The sequence below is a fragment of the Haliotis cracherodii genome, unplaced genomic scaffold (genome assembly GCF_022045235.1).
Source record: "Haliotis cracherodii isolate W230 unplaced genomic scaffold, xgHalCrac1.p SCAF_7, whole genome shotgun sequence".
Classification (NCBI taxonomy): Eukaryota; Metazoa; Mollusca; class Gastropoda; order Lepetellida; family Haliotidae; genus Haliotis; species Haliotis cracherodii.
Window position 1 is genome coordinate 45,360,013 of NW_027266330.1, and position 20,550 is coordinate 45,380,562.

Genomic DNA, 20,550 nt, shown 5'->3' on the forward strand with positions numbered 1-20,550 from the left:
TCCACAGCGGCGGGAAATCACCGATCGTCTATTTAGCCTACACACACAAAAATAATAGAACGGAACAAATGCAAAAAAAAAGTGTTGCTGTCATCATTTTAGAACCCGTGAAGATCCGATGTAGAATAGGTCTTCAGCAACTCATGTTTGCCGTAAAAGGTGACTGCTTGTAAGAGGCGACTAACGGGATCGGGTGGTCAGGCTCGCTGACTTGGTTGATACATGTCATCGTATCCCAATTGTGGGGATCGATGCTCATGATATCAACCACTTGATTGTCTAGTCCAGGCTCGATTATTCACAGACCGCGGTCATATAGCTGGAATATTGCTGAGTGCGGCGTTAAACAACAAACAAACAAACATCGTTTTAGTTGTTACGATGTATTCAATAGTTGTTTGATGTTTGTATCGCTTGTACCGTCGACAGAAACGAGGGCGAGCTATCACATGTGAAACCGACCTTGACACAATTTGTTTACAATATAGCAACATTAGATGCCGTGGCCACACTCTTGAATTCACTTTTTGCGACAAAATGTGAAACGGTTAGGGCAATTCATTCACACGGTCAGGTACTCAGAGCATTAACACATGACCATTAGTCATTTCATGTAAAAAGGCAGCAGTTATTTGTAGAAACAGGCGAGCATGTAGGGCAACCGGTAGACAAGAAATCGCGGCACAGATATGATGCGAACGTTCCCTGTCGGTCACTTCGTGCTTGTCCATTCAACGTTTTCGTTTTGATCATGGACTTGCTGCCCATAAATATACTCTGTACGACCGTAATATTAACGATCTTAGCTATATTTCCACATCTTAGGTTTGAATATTTTCTGTAAATCAGCATCATAAACAGAAAGACAATCTGCACTATTGTTTCGTCTCTAGCGCCGTGTAAATCGCCATGACAGAGTAGATAACTTCCGTTGCGGACTAAACGATGGTAGTCTCACGCCAATAACTGAACAGTGGGTAACAGTAAATCTTTCCGGCCAGTTTGATATATTCCCTTTTCATATTGGCTTTCTGATATAATAATAGTTACGTGTATGTGACATGGGACCATAATAAAAAAAATGCGTCAACATGGCAGAAAAAGAACGAGAAGCGCGGTAACCACTTTGCTAATCTCGCCATATTTCGCAATCCGTAGCACTGTATAAAATATGAGTTACACGATGTTAAAGCTGAGATGATTAGGGTGATGATGGTTATAACTTTAATTATGCGCACTCAGTCTTTGACATCTTAATGTATAGTTGAAAAGGGACATTTTCACGGGACAATATATGATCCCTCGTGGCACTAAGAGGGTGTGAAAAATGAGGGACCATTTATGGTCCCGTGGCACCAAGAGGGTATTAGATGATGGTAATGATCTGAAATGTTATAACGTTAGATTAGGAAGGAGAAACATAATACTATTATAATACTAATGCAATACGATTAAGCGACATAAACATGCATAAAATGGTATAGGGAAAATTTTGAAAACAAATTGATATAGATTTTGATAAAACATTATTGTACTAAACAACTTGCAAAAGCGGTGCCCAAAATTGTTTGGCCGTATTTTGTGTGCTGACCAATAGCAAGTAATTGTCATGCTATACGCATGCTTCCATATACAACTTCAGATATAACACCGGTATGAAGCTGAGAACTGACATGCCAAGTATAACCTGTATTCACACACGGAAGCAATATAATTCTTGTGTGTATGCCTCTCCTCTGAAAAAGGTATCTCTAAAGTATTTATATTGAAATAAATATAGTAATGAATGAAACTTGGTAATTTGGTGTGTCTCCGATAGATATGATTTTCAGATGACATGAAAAATGCACATTGATGATATTGCAAGGAAATGTTATAAATATCGTCTATCCCGATCTACCTGTGAAACTGTACAAATAATTTATTTTACCAATTTTTGATTATTGTTGTCATATTTGGGACAAGCTAGTTTATCGGAAACATTAAAATTAGATGCCCTTAGAACCATATATGGAGTCATCAGAAGATTTACAATGAAACAAATAGTAAATCATTAAAAGACAGAAGATACAATTCAAAATTGGTAATGTTATACAAAATGGATAACAATTTCTCCCCGAAATATCTTTGTAGACTTATTCTCCATACAGTTAAGTGTAAAACAAATGCTTATGCAGATTCATTTATGCTATACAACACAACTTTGGAATATGTTACCAGAAAACCTAACGGGGCCAGAGATCGTTACACAATTGAAGAATTTGCTTCACGTAATGGGAGATAATGGTATACAGTGGGATTTAAATTATGGAAACAAATTATGTCAAATTATTCACAGTCGCCTCAGTCTTGGCTGCAGCGATCTTAACGCAGATCAAAATGATAGATATATTTTGGATATCATACCGAAGATGCTTTACACTTCTTTTTTGTTTGTACAAATTACTATGTTCTTCGAAATGAGATGTATCTTTACCAACATGGTTATTCTTTACAAACAGTGATATGCGGAAATTCGTATTTGAGTAAGGAAGAGCAAATCCAAACATTAGATTCTATTCAATACTTTATATTGAAAACTGGCAGATTTTAAATTAAATGAATGGTTTAACATAAACTGCAGATATGTTCATTATATATACACATCTAGCTTGGCATATACAATGCATTTGTTACATCTAACCTCCATTGATGTATTTATTGTATTATGTCTTCTGTGTAATGGAGAGGTATTGACATAAGCGCGTCGCTTGTTTACCAATCCATTTTCACATTTTTGTGAAAATAAATATGTTTAAACCATATAATTTTCAGTTTTTTTGACAGCTTTGATTGATAGGGATTACGTACATGTAGTCACTTACTCTAATGTGTCTGCTAATTAGACAATTCAAATGTCATGTAATAGCACTGTTGCTAAAATAAGGCAGTTTCTTTTATCGGGTATAAATAGTTGATTCGTCACGCAGTCATTTTTACTTGATCGAATGATTTCTACGAATAATAACGATTACTCAGAAATTCTAACATTTGTTATGGAACCCAATACCATTATCCTCGGGGACCTTAATGCACACTATCCATTGTGGGGCACAAAAAATTACACAGATAAATATGAAAGTCTATTGGTAGACTGGATAGATAGTGGCAACCTTATTTCATTAAATGACAACCAACCCACCCGGTAACCCCAAAAGTCATCTTCAGAATCCAACAGCAGTAGACATAACAGTAACTACTGGTAATCTTTTAAAAAAGAACTAGCTGGGAAGTTTATAATGACACCTGGGGCAGCGACCACTGCCCCATGAAAAATTCATTAAATATAAGCCACAAACCCACCCCAACTGAACCCCCCTCGGACGCATATATAATTTCATTTTAAAAAAGCTAACTGGCAACTATTTACAAAACTATGCAATCAAACAGACATAGACCAGATACATGACACAAATCATTTGTTACATCTAACCTCCATTGATGAATTTATTGTATTTGTCTTCTGTGTAATGGAGCGGTATTGACCCATTTAAAACAAATCTAACTAATAAATTACATGAAATAGCCTTAAAATGCATCCCCACTAGATCGACAAACCACACCCATAACGCAAAGAGGGGCCGTTCTAAACTATTTTATTAATAAATCTTAGAAACAAAAAACAAAACAACTCAAAACAAAGCAAAAAGGTTACTGGCAATCCTTTTGTAATCCCTTGAAAATTGGCAATAATAATACAAGGAAATTGTGGAAAAATTAATTACAAACAGCCCTAAAAACAAGAACACAGCCTCACCCACAGGTCTCGGCAACATAAGCTACATTATTTTAAATAATATCCCCATCAAAATTTACTTTTACAATTATAAAACAAAATATGGACAAAAGGCACTACACCATCAACATGGAAACACGCAAGAGACGAAGCAGATTATTTTCCCAGACAGAATCATTTGTTCAATAGTATGGTGCAAACTCGGTGCTACTTTAGCTGCATATAGTTTTTATAGCCACAGTGACTTTGACTGAATGTAAACATGTCCTTCTACAATTGTAGGTTATACCTAGACGACCAAGGTGCCTGGACATGGGTTACACATTGCAACTGTCCGTGGTCATGTGGGCTCCATTCTGAGAAAGCCATGCTATGCTGGACTTTCTCTGTGAAGAATGTGGTCAGTAGATATAGGGGTGTATTTTGCTGGTCCGAATGTTCCGAGTAGTAGGGAAAGTATAACCTTCCGCATTCATGGTGAAGTGTAAGAATGAGTTGCGGGTGCTGTCCACACCCAATGATACCCCAGTTACCGCAGAAAGGCAGTTGTAGTATCAGCTGAGGTCGTCTGGAAGTCTGATCTTCAGAGCACATATACTGATAGATATTTAAAAGCTCTCAGCTTCAGGTTCAAATGAACAGATACATTGACATTGGTCTCTTTAGTTTCATCTCCAGTTTCGATGCACCACTTCATATAATGAGTTGGTCTCACATGTTTCAACTCCAGTTGTGACACGCCACTTCATACGATGAGTTGGTCTCACATGTTTCAACTCCAGTTGTGACACGCCACTTCATATACTGAGTTGGTCTCTAATGTTTCAGCTCCAGTTGGGAGCACCATTTCATATAATGGGTTGGTCTCTTTTGTTTCAGCTCCAACTTTGATGCACCACTTCATTTTCTGAGTTGGTCTCCAATGTTTCAACTCCAGTTGTGAGCACCACTTCATATGATGGGTTGTTCTCTTTTGTTTCAGCTCCAGCTTTGATGCACCACTTCATATACTGAGTTTGTATCTAATGTTTCAGCTACAGTTGTGACTCACCACTTCGTATAATGACTTGGTCTCTAATGTTTCAACTCCAGTTGTGAGCACCACTTCATATTAGTCGGTCTCTAATGTATCAGCTCCAGTTGTGATGCTCTAATTCATATAATGATTTCGTCTCTAATGTTTCAGCTCCAGTTGTGATGCTCGACTTCATATTAGTTGGTCACTACTGTTTCAGCTACACTTTTGAGCACCACTTCAAAAATGACTTGGTCTCTAATGTTTCACAGTGACTTTGACTGAATGTAAACATGTCCTTCTACAATTGTAGGTTATACCTAGACGACCAAGGTGCCTGGACATGGGTTACACATTGCAACTGTCCGTGGTCATGTGGGCTCCATTCTGAGAAAGCCATGTGAAGAATGTGGTCAGTAGATATAGGGGTGTATTTTGCTGGTCCGAATGTTCCGAGTAGTAGGGAAAGTATAACCTTCCGCATTCATGGTGAAGTGTAAGAATGAGTTGCGGGTGCTGTCCACACCCAATGATACCCCAGTTACCGCAGAAAGGCAGTTGTAGTGTCAGCTGAGGTCGTCTGGAAGTCTGATCTTCAGAGCACATATACTGATAGATATTTAAAAGCTCTCAGCTTCAGGTTCAAATGAACAGATACATTGACTCCGTTTGGCCATTATTTAGCACAATAGCCAATGCAAAGATTTCGTGTTATGGACTTCGGTTGTGCATACACGTTCCGGCAAGTAACTTTTGTAGAGGTATATAACGATTTGCGTATCACTACCAAAGGATCATTTCGAAAACAAAATCAAGACTATAGGTTATACTGAAATGTACCACCTCCAGTAACGATGAATTAGTCTTTTATGTTTAAGATCCAGTTCAGACGTGCAAAATCCTATTTTAATGAGTTGGTCTTTCAATGTTTCAGAACCATTTGAGAAGTGCCACTTCCTGTTATAATGACCTGGTCTCTAGTGTTGTAGCTGCAATTGTGATGCGCCTCTTCATGTAATGAATTGGTCTCTCATGTTTCAGCTCCAGTTGTCATGCACCTCTTCATATAAAGAGTTGGTCTCTTATGTTTCAGTTCCAGTTGTGACACGTCACTTCATATTATGAGTTGGTCTCTAATGTTTCAGCTCCAGATATGAGCACCACTTCATATAATGCGATGGTCTCACATGTTTCAGCTCGGTTTATGACGCCACACTTCATATGAGTCGGTCTCTTGTGTTGTACCGCCAACTGCGACGCGCTACTTCATGTAAAGAGTTGGTCTCTCATGTTTCAGCTCCAGTTGTCATTTCCCTCTTCATATAAAGAGTTGGTCTCTAATGTTTCAGCTCCAGTTGTCATTCCCCTCTTCATATAAAGAGTTGGTATCTTATGTTTCAGTTCCAGTTGTGACACGTCACTTCATATTATGAGTTGGTCTCTAATGTTTCAGATGCAGTTGTCATGGGCCACTTCATATAAAGAGTTGGTCTCTAATGTTTCATCTCCAGTTGTGAGCACCATTTAAATAATGGGTTGGTCTCTATTGTTTCAGCTACAGTTGTGACTCGGCACTTCGTATAATGACTTGGTCTCTAATGTTTCAGCTGCAGTTGCGAGCACCATTTAATATAAAGTGTTGGTCTCTATTGTTTCAGCTCCAGTTGTGACACTCCCCTTCATATGATGAGTTGGCCTCTAATGTTTCAGTTGCAGTTGTCACGGACCACTTCATACAATGAGTTGGTCTCTTTAGTTTCATCTCCAGTTGTGAGCACCACTTCATATAATGAGTTGGTCTCTATTGTTTCAGCTACTGTTGTGACTCGCCACTTCGTATAATGACTTGGTCTCTAATGTTTCAGCTCCAGTTGTGAGCACCAATTCTTATTAGTCGGTCTCTAATGTATCAGCTCCAGTTGTGATGCTCTAATTCATATTAGTTGGTCTCTAAAGTTTCAGCTCCAGTTGCGAGCACCACTTCATGGAATAATTTGTTCTCTAATGTTTCAGCTACAGTTCTGATGCTCCACCTCATATTAGTTGGTCTCTAATGTTTCAGCTCCAGTTGTGACGCACCTTTACATGTGAAAATATGAGTTGGTCTCAAGCGATGTAGCTCCAGTTGTGACGCACCACTTCATATAATGAGATGATCTCTAATGTTTCAGCTCCAGTTGTGACGTGCCACTTCATATAATTAGTTGGTCTCTAGTATTTTAGTGCCAGTAGTGACACGCCACTTCATATAATGTTTCATATCCAGTTGAGACGCATTATAGAGACGAAGCAGATTAAATTTCCAGACAGAATCATTTGTTCAATAGTATGGTGCAAACTCGGTGCTGCTTTAGCTGCATATAGTTTTTATAGCCACAGTGACTTTGACTGAATGTAAACATGTCCTTCTACAATTGTAGGTTATACCTAGACGACCAAGGTGCCTGGACATGGGTTACACATTGCAACTGTCCGTGGTCATGTGGGCTCCATTCTGAGAAAGCCATGCTATGCTGGACTTTCTCTGTGAAGAATGTGGTCAGTAGATATAGGGGTGTATTTTGCTGGTCTGCATGTTCCGAGTAGTAGGGAAAGTATAACCTTCCGCATTCATGGTGAAGTGTAAGAATGAGTTGCGGGTGCTGTCCACACCCAATGATACCCCAGTTACCGTAGAAAGGCAGTTGTAGTATCAGCTGAGGTCGTCTGGAAGTCTGATCTTCAGAGCACATATACTGATAGATATTTAAAAGCTCTCAGCTTCAGGTTCAGATGAACAGATACATTGACATTGGTCTCTTTAGTTTCATCTCCAGTTTCGATGCACCACTTCATATAATGAGTTGGTCTCACATGTTTCAACTCCAGTTGTGACACGCCACTTCATACGATGAGTTGGTCTCACATGTTTCAACTCCAGTTGTGACACGCCACCTCATATACTGAGTTGGTCTCAAATGTTTCAGCTCCAGTTGGGAGCACCATTTCATATAATGGGTTGGTCTCTTTTGTTTCAGCTCCAGCTTTGATGCACCACTTCATATACTGAGTTTGTATCTAATGTTTCAGCTACAGTTGTGACTCACCACTTCGTATAATGACTTGGTCTCTAATGTTTCAACTCCAGTTGTGAGCACCACTTCATATTAGTCGGTCTCTAATGTATCAGCTCCAGTTGTGATGCTCTAATTCATATAATGATTTCGTCTCTAATGTTTCAGCTCCAGTTGTGATGCTCGACTTCATATTAGTTGGTCACTACTGTTTCAGCTACACTTTTGAGCACCACTTCAAAAATGACTTGGTCTCTAATGTTTCACAGTGACTTTGACTGAATGTAAACATGTCCTTCTACAATTGTAGGTTATACCTAGACGACCAAGGTGCCTGGACATGGGTTACACATTGCAACTGTCCGTGGTCATGTGGGCTCCATTCTGAGAAAGCCATGCTATGCTGGACTTTCTCTGTGAAGAATGTGGTCAGTAGATATAGGGGTGTATTTTGCTGGTCCGAATGTTCCGAGTAGTAGGGAAAGTATAACCTTCCGCATTCATGGTGAAGTGTAAGAATGAGTTGCGGGTGCTGTCCACACCCAATGATACCCCAGTTACCGCAGAAAGGCAGTTGTAGTATCAGCTGAGGTCGTCTGGAAGTCTGATCTTCAGAGCACATATACTGATAGATATTTAAAAGCTCTCAGCTTCAGGTTCAAATGAACAGATACATTGACTCCGTTTGGCCATTATTTAGCACAATAACCAATGCAAAGATTTCGTGTTATGGACTTCGGTTGTGCATACACGTTCCGGCAAGTAACTTTTGTAGAGGTATATAACGATTTGCGTATCACTACCAAAGGATCATTTCGAAAACAAAATCAAGACTATAGGTTATACTGAAATGTACCACCTCCAGTAACGATGAATTAGTCTTTTATGTTTAAGATCCAGTTCAGACGTGCAAAATCCTATTTTAATGAGTTGGTCTTTCAATGTTTCAGAACCATTTGAGAAGTGCCCCCTCCTGTTATAATGACCTGGTCTCTAGTGTTGTAGCTGCAATTGTGATGCGCCTCTTCATGTAATGAATTGGTCTCTCATGTTTCAGCTCCAGTTGTCATGCACCTCTTCATATAAAGAGTTGGTCTCTTATGTTTCAGTTCCAGTTGTGACACGTCACTTCATATTATGAGTTGGTCTCTAATGTTTCAGCTCCAGATATGAGCACCACTTCATATAATGCGATGGTCTCACATGTTTCAGCTCGGTTTATGACGCATCACTTCATATGAGTCGGTCTCTTGTGCTGTACCGCCAACTGCGACGCGCTACTTCATGTAAAGAGTTGGTCTCTCATGTTTCAGCTCCGGTTGTCATTCCCCTCTTCATATAAAGAGTTGGTCTCTAATGTTTCAGCTCCAGTTGTCATTCCCCTCTTCATATAAAGAGTTGGTATCTTATGTTTCAGTTCCAGTTGTGACACGTCACCTCATATAATGAGTTGGTCTCTAATGTTTCAGATGCAGTTGTCATGGGCCACTTCATATAAAGAGTTGGTCTCTAATGTTTCATCTCCAGTTGTGAGCACCATTTGATATAATGGGTTGGTCTCTATTGTTTCAGCTACAGTTGTGACTCGCCATTTCGTATAATGACTTGGTCTCTAATGTTTCAGCTGCAGTTGCGAGCACCATTTAATATAAAGTGTTGGTCTCTATTGTTTCAGCTCCAGTTGTGACACGCCCCTTCATATGATGAGTTGGCCTCTAATGTTTCAGTTGCAGTTGTCACGGACCACTTCATACAATGAGTTGGTCTCTTTAGTTTCATCTCAAGTTGTGAGCACCACTTCTTATAATGAGTTGGTCTCTAATGTTTCAGCTACAGTTGTGACTCGCCACTTCGTATAATGCGTTGGTCTCTATTGTTTCAGCTGCAGTTGTGACGCACCGCTTCATAAGAGCCGTGAAGATCCGGGGTAGAATACGTTTTCAGTAACCCATGCTTGACGTAAAAGGTGACTATGCTTGTCGTAAGAGGCGACTAACGGTATCGGGTTGCGAAGCATAGTCGCCTTTTATGGCAAGCAAGGGTTGCTGAAGACCTATTCTACCCCGGATCTTCACGGGTCAGTCATTGGGTATTCTGGTTCAGACTCGATTATTTACAGACCGCCGTCCTATAAGGAAGACAGCTGGAATTACTAACTGGCCGATTACTAACTGGCGTAAATTGTCAAAATAGTATAAACCTATCATAACGTATTACGACTTAGCAAAAGTAATCACTAAGCTCCACACTGTCGTGTATTGCTTCGGGAAATCCAACCGCGCTGCTGTAGTATGACTCAAACACACACCCAAAGTTCACCGAACGTTAATAACAATGCATTTTCAGCATCAACCGGGTCTGGACTTGTTTCCAACACAAACTTTACTGGGTGCAACTTTCATTTCAAGCGAATGACATTGCCGTAGCTGCCATTTTCTGCCGTTTATAAAACCAAGAACAGGACTATGTAACTAATAATAATAACAATAAAGAAACTCGCAAATAAATCGTCGACATGGTCCTGTGAACCGAGGGATGTCCCTCCAAATGGAATGGTTGGACGGATGACGTCACGACGTCACGAATCTCCGCGTTGATATAGTTCGCTATAAATAAGTTTGATGTTTAAAGGATTGTTTTGTTATGATTTATGTATATTTCAATGTAAGGATTGAAGTTATATTTGGTGACGTTCATCAGCTGATGAAGACAGTGCCTCACGTGAGCAAATTTACCATGAAGCGCTTCATTCGATTATAAAAACAGCACAGTCAGCGAGGTCTTCATGAGAGTGCTGTCCGTTAAGCCCGTTTCCATATAAGGATGGTACACCATCCGCTTCAGATCAGTTTTAGAACCAGCAGGTATAAACTCTCACGGAACACAACAGCAACTCGGCAAGTGTCAATATGCGCAACACAAATGAACGAAGAAGCGCAATTCAGACAACGGACCCTTCCAACCATCACCGCGAATCTTACAGTTCGTTATCCATGCGTTGTTGTCTTCTCAGTCGCGATTTTTGGAAAACGAAATAATTTTAGAGTAATTGTGCTTAGCGTTGTATTTTGAACAGCACGGCACCGAACAGAACAGAAAAATAGGCTGCGCATCTGAGAAGATAGAATCACACACCTGTACCTACACCACGTGAAACGAATACAATAAAATCTTATGACGTCATTCCTTTATCAACTGGCACCAATGACATCAAATTGCAAGGGGCATAAGCCATGGTATGTTTATTATGGAAATAGAACTCTCGGTAAATGCGAAAAATATGAACCGATTTAATGAATAAAATTAAATAGATATTTGTTATTGTTTTGCCTCTGAAATTACTTGTGAGTGAGTGAGTGAGTATGGTTTTAAGCCGCTTTTAGCAATATTCCAGCAATATCACGGCCGGGGACACCAGAAATGGGCTCCACACAATGTACCCATGTCGAGAATCGAACCGGGTGTTCGGCGTGACGAGCGATCGCTTTAACCACTAGGCTACCCGACCGCCCCTCTGAAACTACTAACCAAATACTTTTCATGATGTAGAAAGAAAAATAGGTTTACTTTCGTGTGAACTTGCCCTTTAAACGATTCTGATTTTGACTTGTTCCTACACCGTGTAGCCACAAGTCGAAATCAAAATTGTTGACAGGGAGCAGCCAGAGATAGAGTTACCACACTTAGCAAGACTCATATCCGTGAAAACTTGCGTGAAATGTAAACGTGTGAAAATTGACTGCAACATGTTAATTACGTTTAAACGTAAAATCAAATGTGCACACTGTGTAAATCCGAGTAAATTGACGACTTTTTAGAAACATAAACAGCCAAACAAATGCTTGGTTAGTCAATCGAGTCCTCTAGAATCACTTTCAATTTATTTATACAACCATGACACTGTGATAGGCCAGGTCACTCGGCAGTCCTGACAAGTAGAGCAAGCAGAAACCATATACCCTTCTCTCAGTCTAACCATTCAAAACCCGAAACCCATGTGTTGATGGATTCCTAATTCCACACAGACCATGAGGGTGAGAATAGATCTTCACCAACCCATGCATGTTTGTCGCATTACTTTGTTGATGCATGTCCTCGTATCCCAACTGCGTAGATGGATGCTCATGATGTCAATAACTGGATTAGCCAGTTGGTCCAGACTGGATCATTTGCAGACCGCCGCCATAGAGCTTGAATATTGCAGAGTGTGGCGTTTAACAATAAACAAACAAAAGTTGAGCTTTTTTCCAGCGATGATCACTCAGCAACAGTAAATATTCCAGCAATAAAACAGCGGTTTGTAAATGATAGTCTCATCCTTGTTTAGCTATTGACATAAAAGATACATGTGATATGTCAGATAATTCTTTATCGGAAGCGTAAAGCGAATGGTCGGTCCTTTATATTCAGATAATACATGTCAGCATTAGGTTCACCGACAAGTAAGTCAGATAATTCTGCTCCCTTGTTGGTGGTGAATTTCTGAAGACTATTTTTGAAGACGCCACCAGTGAACCGGAATACCGCTGTCGGGTAAATTCCTGCATTCAACCTAAAGGGGTCGTATTACAAACACGATTATTTCAGTTCTGTTCTAATCAGATTATTTCTGGTTGGCCTACGTACTGATATAGTAACCAATTACCACTGCTCAGATTATTTCTGATTGGCCAAGTTCCTGGTTTAGTAACCAATTAGTATCAGAGCTCCAGATAAGCTTTCGGTGTTGTGGGTATTTTACCCATGCATTTCAAAATCATTGGGTATCAGTAATTCTATCTGGGTATTCAAATTTCTGTTACCCACTAGTTTTTACACATGTGGGTATTTAAGTTAAATATTTAAAAACACTATTCATCTATTCCCTGCAAACTGGTGTCGTGTGTGTTCGAGAGCTCTATAGGACTAAAAAATATCACGATACTTCCACAAGAAAGTGTGATGGCAAATGATCATGATGTAACTGTCATCGTGAAGTTTGGCAAGGTTGACGGAATGCACGTTTATAATTTCAAAATAAGTTGCTGATTTGCTATTCGAATACGCAGGGTTACTTCACAATATTTTGATGATACGCACAAGTTTTATTTTTGTAGCCTATCTGTAATGTTCGTTGCGTATTTGATACGTTTGGATTTTATTTTACTGGGTATTTCTGCATTTCTGATACGTATTTTACGCAGATACGCAGCTTATCTGGAGCTCTGATATTGTATATTCATTCTGATTGAAATACTAACTATATTTAGTTGTAACAAACTTTCTGGCACTCTCGGGTGACAACTAACTTCTTTGTCAACTTCAACAATTTAATCACTGTATAAATAGATGTTGGAGTATATAGGCATGTTTGTCATGTTTTTCTGGAGGAACTACTTGACTCATATGAAGAACATGACGAAATAGGGGCGCAGACACCTCTCACCACGATTGCTAGTATGTGCGGGTGGCGGGTGAAGCTTTCTGTTTCGCGAACTCCTGTTGTCATCACTGATTTTCAGCGATCCACTCCTATATCTTTCACCGCGTACTTTGCCCAATGGAACATGTTTCGCCGGATAATCAAAACTTGTTATTCTCTGGCGTTGACGCTGTATATTTGTGTCAACACACACACATTCCTCTTATTACACCAGTGACTAGTGTGAAATATTGTCTAACATAGTTATAAAACATTCCAATGTATAAAAGTTGTTTGCTGGAAGAAAGATATTCACCGTGAACTTAAACTGGACAATAAGACTCCCAGTGTTATGGGCTTGTCTTTAGGAATATATCCAACTCCAGCTTAATTCAATATGTATACTGCTTACATGGCTTATGTGAAGTCTGTTGTACCTGGTTACTGCTAACATCAACACGAATCTGAGGATAACAACTAGACTTTGAAATCCGTGTTTATTTACCTAAACAAGGCATTAGCATTTTGGAACAATAACGATATGCTGGCGATTAGAATATAATGTGTGGTAAATCTAATGTTTGTTTAATCCACTGTCGCTTTATGCCACCATATTACCCGATATAGAATAATGCTTCACATGTATGTGTTTCTATTTGCTATTTTTCTGACAATCAGTAGTATTGGAAGCTTATGTTAATGTATGGAACTTACAATCAACTTGGAGCTAAGATCGGAACGGGGCCCACTTTACTGATCCTTTCCTTTCACAAGTACAGACTGAGAAATGGTTACCTACATGCGATCAACATGTTATATTTACAACACACATTGCAAGGATAAAAGGATAAATTTGTTAAATCTTTCAATCGACAGAGGATAAACAGGCACAGCTTTAAAAGGGAATTTGTGGAAACTGTCATCTGAGTTTGGGGCGATAAATTGAATATTCTTCTGATTAAATATTATGTCATATTTGGAATTATGACATTCGAGGAAATAATGTAAAACACTTTCAAAGAATGAATCACAATAACAGATTAAACTGGCCTCGATTTGAGTTAGCGAACTACATGGCTGAAATAATGAACATGTGTGTCTTATAAAATGAATTACTTTGTAGTATAAACTGAACAATTGTTTAAGGATCGTGCATATATTTGGGGATGTTATTTGTTGTGAAGACATAATGTCATAAAGAAAATTAAAAAAAACTATTCATGATCGTTAACGCTTTGTGTTCAGTTCAGATATTAACTCCTTTATTGAATATGAATATTCGTTAAGATTAAGAATTTTGTTTTCAATATACTATTTGAATTGGCCGTGTGTTGTAATACAGTTTGGCTCCGTCTTGTTATATGTCTGCACAGCTCCTTGCTAGTGCTCTGCACTCTCAAGATGTCACTGCGTTCATTTTTAGTTTTTGAATTAACATTTAGTGCAAGAACCTGATCTCTTCCAAATTGTACAATTATTGCACACTTTCCGGTCATTGATAGGACCCCCGCTCCAGTAACCCATTCACAAGAGGATGCCTTTCTACCGCGAGTTCATAGTATACAGGAATTACGCATTTACTACTTTCTTTTAAGTTTCGCAGGGGTCGTCTCAAATGCGGTGAAGAAATTTTCATGTTGATATTCAATGTGCTATGTAAGATATGTTTCTAAGTATTCTCTGTTTTGCAGATCATTAGTGACTAATGAAATGTCTATATTTCGCTTCCTTAACGCATGTAACCGAGAGCATGTTGAAAGTATGAAATCACATTGAAACGTTCTAGACGAACCCCAGCGTCATAGGAAAGGGGTTGTGACTCAGGGTTTCCACAAGGATTTGTTGACAAGTCATGAATGACCACAGTCCTAACGCACGTCCTACCGTGTTTACTTCTGGTTCAATTGATAACCATCAAGTGCACGCGGTGTCCCAGTGACCGAGATTACCCAGCTATCATTCAATGGAGTAGAAGTTCACACCTTCTTGATTCAATGAGAACAATGATTTCTCCTACTAGTGCATGACATTAACAAATTGCTAACCCGACTAGTCCAATATATTAGCCCATTGCCAACCCTACTGGTCCATTGGCTAGCTCATAGCTAAACCTACCACTGGCTACTAGTGCATGAATAGCTCATTCCTATTCTTACTAGTCCAGAACTAGCTCATTGCTGATTATACGAATCCACGACGTTAGGTGATTACCAATCCTACCAGTCCTTGACATTAGCTCATTCCTATTCATTCCTCCTGATGTTAGTAAGCGCGTTAAATATATTGGGTGCCAGATTTGGCTACAACGCCACTCACGCCATGGGACCTAAGGATAGGTATGAAACCATCTACGTTCAGATCAAACTTATTTGTTTCTCTTTTCGTGTTTAGCCAACTATTTTAAGCTGTAGATAGTATGCTAATTATACAGTTCACTTGGCATGCAACTGCATTTCGTGTGGAGTAATCCGCCCAAAAAATCTGAGATTCAGATTGGAAACTGCGCAGACACAAAACACTTGAGACAACAACGGTAAACACTTGAGGCAACTACGGTAATGTTGCGGGTTTGGATTCAGATGACCCCACTTGTTCACTACAGGTAGATGAAACTACGTACAGACTACGTGCATCACACCAGATATATGAAACTACGCACAGACTAAGTGCATCACACCAGATATATGAAACTACGTACAGACTACGTGCATCACCCCGATAGATGAAACTACGCACAGACTACGTGCATCACCCCGATAGATGAACCTACTTACAGACTACGTGCATCTCACCAGGTAAACGAGAATGAAAACGAAGTGAAATGCTGCCTATTCATGAAGGATGTGACACTCTAGACAAGACACGGACGCATACAGATGAATATCTTTGAGCCATGTAATAGAAAAGTGATGACATGATAATACTCCACACCTGGCAACACTGATGGCATACAAAGAAGGCTTTTGTGTAGTCTACAAGAAAGTGTGTACCACTATACTGAAGTGGGTAATGTCTGATAGTGCCTTTGATAATGTCTCACATGATGGTCGTAGAAGAAGCAGTTTAATGGCGGCGTGAGGGGAAATCTGTGTACTGTTATTGACAATCTGTATCAGGACATGGAGGGCTCGATTAAGTAGGGGGTATACACTCTCGCTGGTTTACAACAAGGAATACGCCGAGGGTGTGTGCTGTCAGCACGTCATATATCCACTTTACATAAACCAGCTCTTAGATAACATTGGGGACTCCAAACGAGGGTCCATGAGCCCCTTCTTCAAATTACCTACAATGAATTTCAAGGGGGTTTACGCATTTAGACCTAAATATATCCAACTTATGGGACAAGGAAAACATGTCAAAATCATGGGGCAAGAGTTTGTGTTTAGATTTAAACACATTTTTACAGTGTAGCCGGAATATTGCTGAGTGCGAGGTTAAACAACAAACAAAAACCTAATCCCTACCACGACCACATATATATCGTGTCTGGTTATGGTCTCGGCGCAGAAATAATCGTCACTGAGGTCTTGGAAAAAACCCTGATTACATTCAACATGTTATGGGCCACCATGTTCTCATAGTATCCCATTGAGAAGGGTGATGAGACATTGATTATTTTAGTATTGTGACGTAGGGGGATGTCAAGTTTAGGAAGAGTTTCCATGTTAGGAGAGACCTGATGAGACAGATCCCCGTGATTCACCAACCGTGGTAGCTGTACACACACGACAAGGATATGATGCGACAGTCTGAAGACTTGCTCCATTCAACATTACTATATATGGATGAAACATCATGTTCATAACTAATTACATGATGTTGACAGTCAAAAAACCACACGATTCCCTTCAGTCCATCAACAAAGGACCGGATCGGGCGAATCCTGCATGTTGACGTGTATTTGGGCAACCCGATCAGTCTTGTAGTCATTTCCCACCAAGAACTGGTTCAGTTGTTTCACAGACAAATATGATACTCATATTCACTGTCACGATGAGCGACTGACTATATCAACCGACGGCAGCATCTTGGTACAACATGCACTTTCCGGTTGCCGTATCATGATGATTGGGGATTTAATAATAAATACGAAAAGTAGGTATGATTAATAAGATAGTCCTTAACCCTTTTGAACGACCCCTGGTACTTCTATATCCCCACTAAACGCGAAAATTATTTTTTTAAAGAAGGAGACCCTTTTGGAGTAGGGTCGGGATGGGGGGTCACAGTTGTTTTTCCACATTTAGACCAAAAACACGTTTGCTCCTAAATATGGTCACACTTAAACTCGTAAACATTATGGGAAATGGAACGTGTTAAGATTTGTGTTCTAAACACATTGTTACAGTGTGGGAGAGAGTGGTTGACTGATTTAATGTCCGTTTGAATATTCTTTCAGACATGTCATGGCGTGTCAGGTTGATGTGGCAGCAAAGCTCGAAGAGGTACAAGTGTTGAACATTTGAAAGTTTTGTAAAACCCGCAGACATGGTGCTAAGAAACCTAGACACACAATCAGAGTAGACTGAGATCTGTATTGTATTAGTGGTGACATAGGATGTTCCACGAAGGCATGATACGAGACAGGCAGGTGTCGCCGAAATACGCCGTCTATATCTACTTTACATAAATCAGCCCTCAGAGAGGATTGTGGACTCCAAACGAGGGTATATGGACCTCTTTTTCAAATTACCTACAATGAATTTCAAGGGTGTATAGGCATATAGACTTAAACATGTCAAAATTGTGGGACAAGAAAAAACATGTCAAAACTATGGGACAAGAAGCGTGTTAAAGTTTTACAGTGTAGATGGAGTAGAAGTATGCAACTTCAATGTGCTGTGCAAACGTATTAAACATGTAACTTGTGGTAAGACTTGTTTTGCAACGTGTATAAATATTAAACATGTTTCTTACATGAACGTTGTCACACACATGGTTCATATCTTCCAGTAAAAATGTGCAACAAAATATCAACGTTGAGTTACATAACATGTGTCCATCTTGTTCATATTACACTGCTTGAGGTTATTTGCCCTGTGTTAAAGGCAGGTGTATTATTTAATAAAGGTTTCATATTTTTTATTCCGTGTATCAAAGGAATAGGTGACAAAAATAAAGCCAAGCAAAATGACATTTTTATTGTGGACAAATGCATCAAGAAACAGCAAACAAACGATCACTTCCGTATGACTTCAGAGCAGTTATTCAATACCAGAGAAAGATAAGCATGTCTTGAGATATATCTATTTTCAGTTTATCAATGAACAAAACTTCCAGAGCAGAGTTCGAGCCAAATAGTGTATTTATTGATAAAAATGACGAAGCTATACTCTGATCTTAGAGAAAGGTTCTTTAAGGGGAGAAGTACAAGCGACAAGAAGAGATCGGAGATCAGCGAGTGCGAAGAATGCGGCGAGAGGCGGGAAGTGAGCAGGGAGTGTGAAGAAAGCAGCGAACCTCGGGCAGGGATCAGCGAGTGCGAAGCGGCGAGAGGCGGGCAGGGATCAGCGAGTGCGAAGCGGCGAGAAGCGGGCAGGGAACAGCGAGTGCGAAGAAAGCGACGAGCGGCGGGCAGGGACCAGCGAGTGCGAAGAAAGCGACGAGAGGCGGGCAGGGAGCAGGGAGTTTGAAGAAAGCGGCGAGCCTCGGGCAGGGAGCAGCGAATGCGAAGAAAGCGACGAGAGGCGGACAGGAAGCAGCGAGTGCGAAGAAAGCGACGAGAGGCGGACAGGGAGCAGCGAGTGCGAAGAAAGCGGCGAGCCTCGGGCAGGGAGCAGCGAGTGCGAAAAAAAAGGCGAGCCTCGGGCAGGGAGCAGCGAGTGCGAAGAAAGTGACGAGAGGCGGGCAGGGAGCAGGGAGTGCGAAGAAAGCGGCGAGAGGCGGGCAGGGAGCAGGGAGTGCGAAGAAAGCGGCGAGAGGCGGGCATGGACTTGCGAGTGCGAAGAAAGCGGCGAGCCTCGGGCAGGGAGCAGCGAGTGCGAAGAAAGCGACGAGAGGCGGGCAGGTAGCAGCGAGTGCGAAGAAAGCGACGAGGGGCGGGCAGGGAACAGGGAGTGCGAAGAAAGTGACGAGAGGCGGGCAGGGAGCAGCGAGTGCGAAGAAAGCGGCGAGAGGCGGGAATGGACCAGCGAGTGCGAAGAAAGCGGGGAGCCTCGGGCAGGGAGCAGCGAGTGCGAAGAAAGCGACGAGAAGCGGGCAGGGAGCAGCGAGTGCGAAGAAAGTAACGAGAGGCGGGCAGGAAGCAGCGAGTGCGAAAAAAGCGTCGAGAGGCGGGAAGGATCAGCGAGTGCGAGGAAAGCGACGAGAGGCGGGCAGGGAGCAGCGGGCACAGCGAGGAAAGCGACGAGAGGCGGGCAGGGAGCAGCGGGCACAGCGAGGAAAGCGGCGAGAGGCGGGCAGGGAGCAGCGGGCACAGCGAGGAAAGCGACGAGAGGCGGGCAGTGAGCAGTGGGCACAGCGAGGAAAGCGACGAGAGGCGGGCAGGGAGCAGCGGGCACAGCGAGGAAAGCGACGAGAGGCGGGCAGGGAGCAGTGGGCACAGCGAGGAAAGCGACGAGAGGCGGGCAGTGAGCAGTGGGCACAGCGAGGAAAGCGGCGAGAGGCGGACAGGGAGCAGCGGGCACAGCGAGGAAAGCGACGAGAGGCGGACAGTGAGCAGTGGGCATAACGAGGAAAGCGACGAGAGGCGGGCAGGGAGCAGCGGGCACAGCGAGGAAAGCAGCGAGAGGCGGACAGGGAGCAGCGGGCACAGCTAGAAAAGGGGAAGAGATGACAGCAGTGAGAAGTCAACAGTGATGACAGCAGAGATGCAAGTGGCGAGATGCGAGAAGAGAGTGAAGAACATCGAACTGGTCTAGAGGAGAGGAAATAGGAACACTGACAGCCGCTGCGGGCAAAGCAGAGATAAGCAAGCGGGAAAAGGAGAGTAAGAGGAGGCCGTTTCTTCACTACACATCGGCCTATATGACTCATGTCTACTTTTCGTCAGTCAACGACACAATTAAAAAGGGTCATTCTGTTTTTGTCCAATATTTAACTCAAAGAGTTTCTCTGGCAATGATTTGTTTTGTGGTGTCCAGTATTCTGTAATGCATCGATTTATATCGCACAGTTGAACCCAATTCAGTTGATTACACCACCTTAAATGTTTATAGCAAAAGTGGTGCATACATTGGGTATCAGAATACTCAGTGAGTCTTTATATATATCTGTGAATCACGAACTAAGTACCATTAAATCGATGAGTATAATTATAACATGCAGGCATTGTCGGCGATTGTTTCTGACAGTGGCCATCTGA

The 20,550-nt window shown here is 41.3% G+C and overlaps 1 protein-coding gene across 1 annotated transcript; it reads left to right on the forward strand.

The window, feature by feature from the left end:
• Positions 1–18,565: 18,565 nt before the first annotated feature.
• On the forward strand, positions 18,566–20,005 carry LOC139448916 (uncharacterized). Its single transcript, XM_071230430.1, has 3 exons — positions 18,566–18,676; positions 18,717–19,470; positions 19,566–20,005. Exons 1-3 carry the CDS (start codon positions 18,566–18,568, stop codon positions 20,003–20,005), a joined length of 1,305 nt encoding a protein of 434 aa, XP_071086531.1.
• Positions 20,006–20,550: the final 545 nt, after the last annotated feature.

What these genes read in the sequence shown, in the direction of transcription:
- LOC139448916 (XM_071230430.1), top strand. Translation starts at nt 18,566, where the DNA reads ATGACGAAGCTATACTCTGATCTTAGAGAAAGGTTCTTTAAGGGGAGA. An exon ending in AATGCGGCGAGAGGCGGGAA is followed by an intron (nt 18,677 to 18,716) that starts GTGAGCAGGGAG and finishes AACCTCGGGCAG; the next exon opens with GGATCAGCGAGTGCGAAGCG. An exon ending in GAGCAGCGAGTGCGAAGAAA is followed by an intron (nt 19,471 to 19,565) that starts GTAACGAGAGGC and finishes AGAGGCGGGCAG; the next exon opens with GGAGCAGCGGGCACAGCGAG.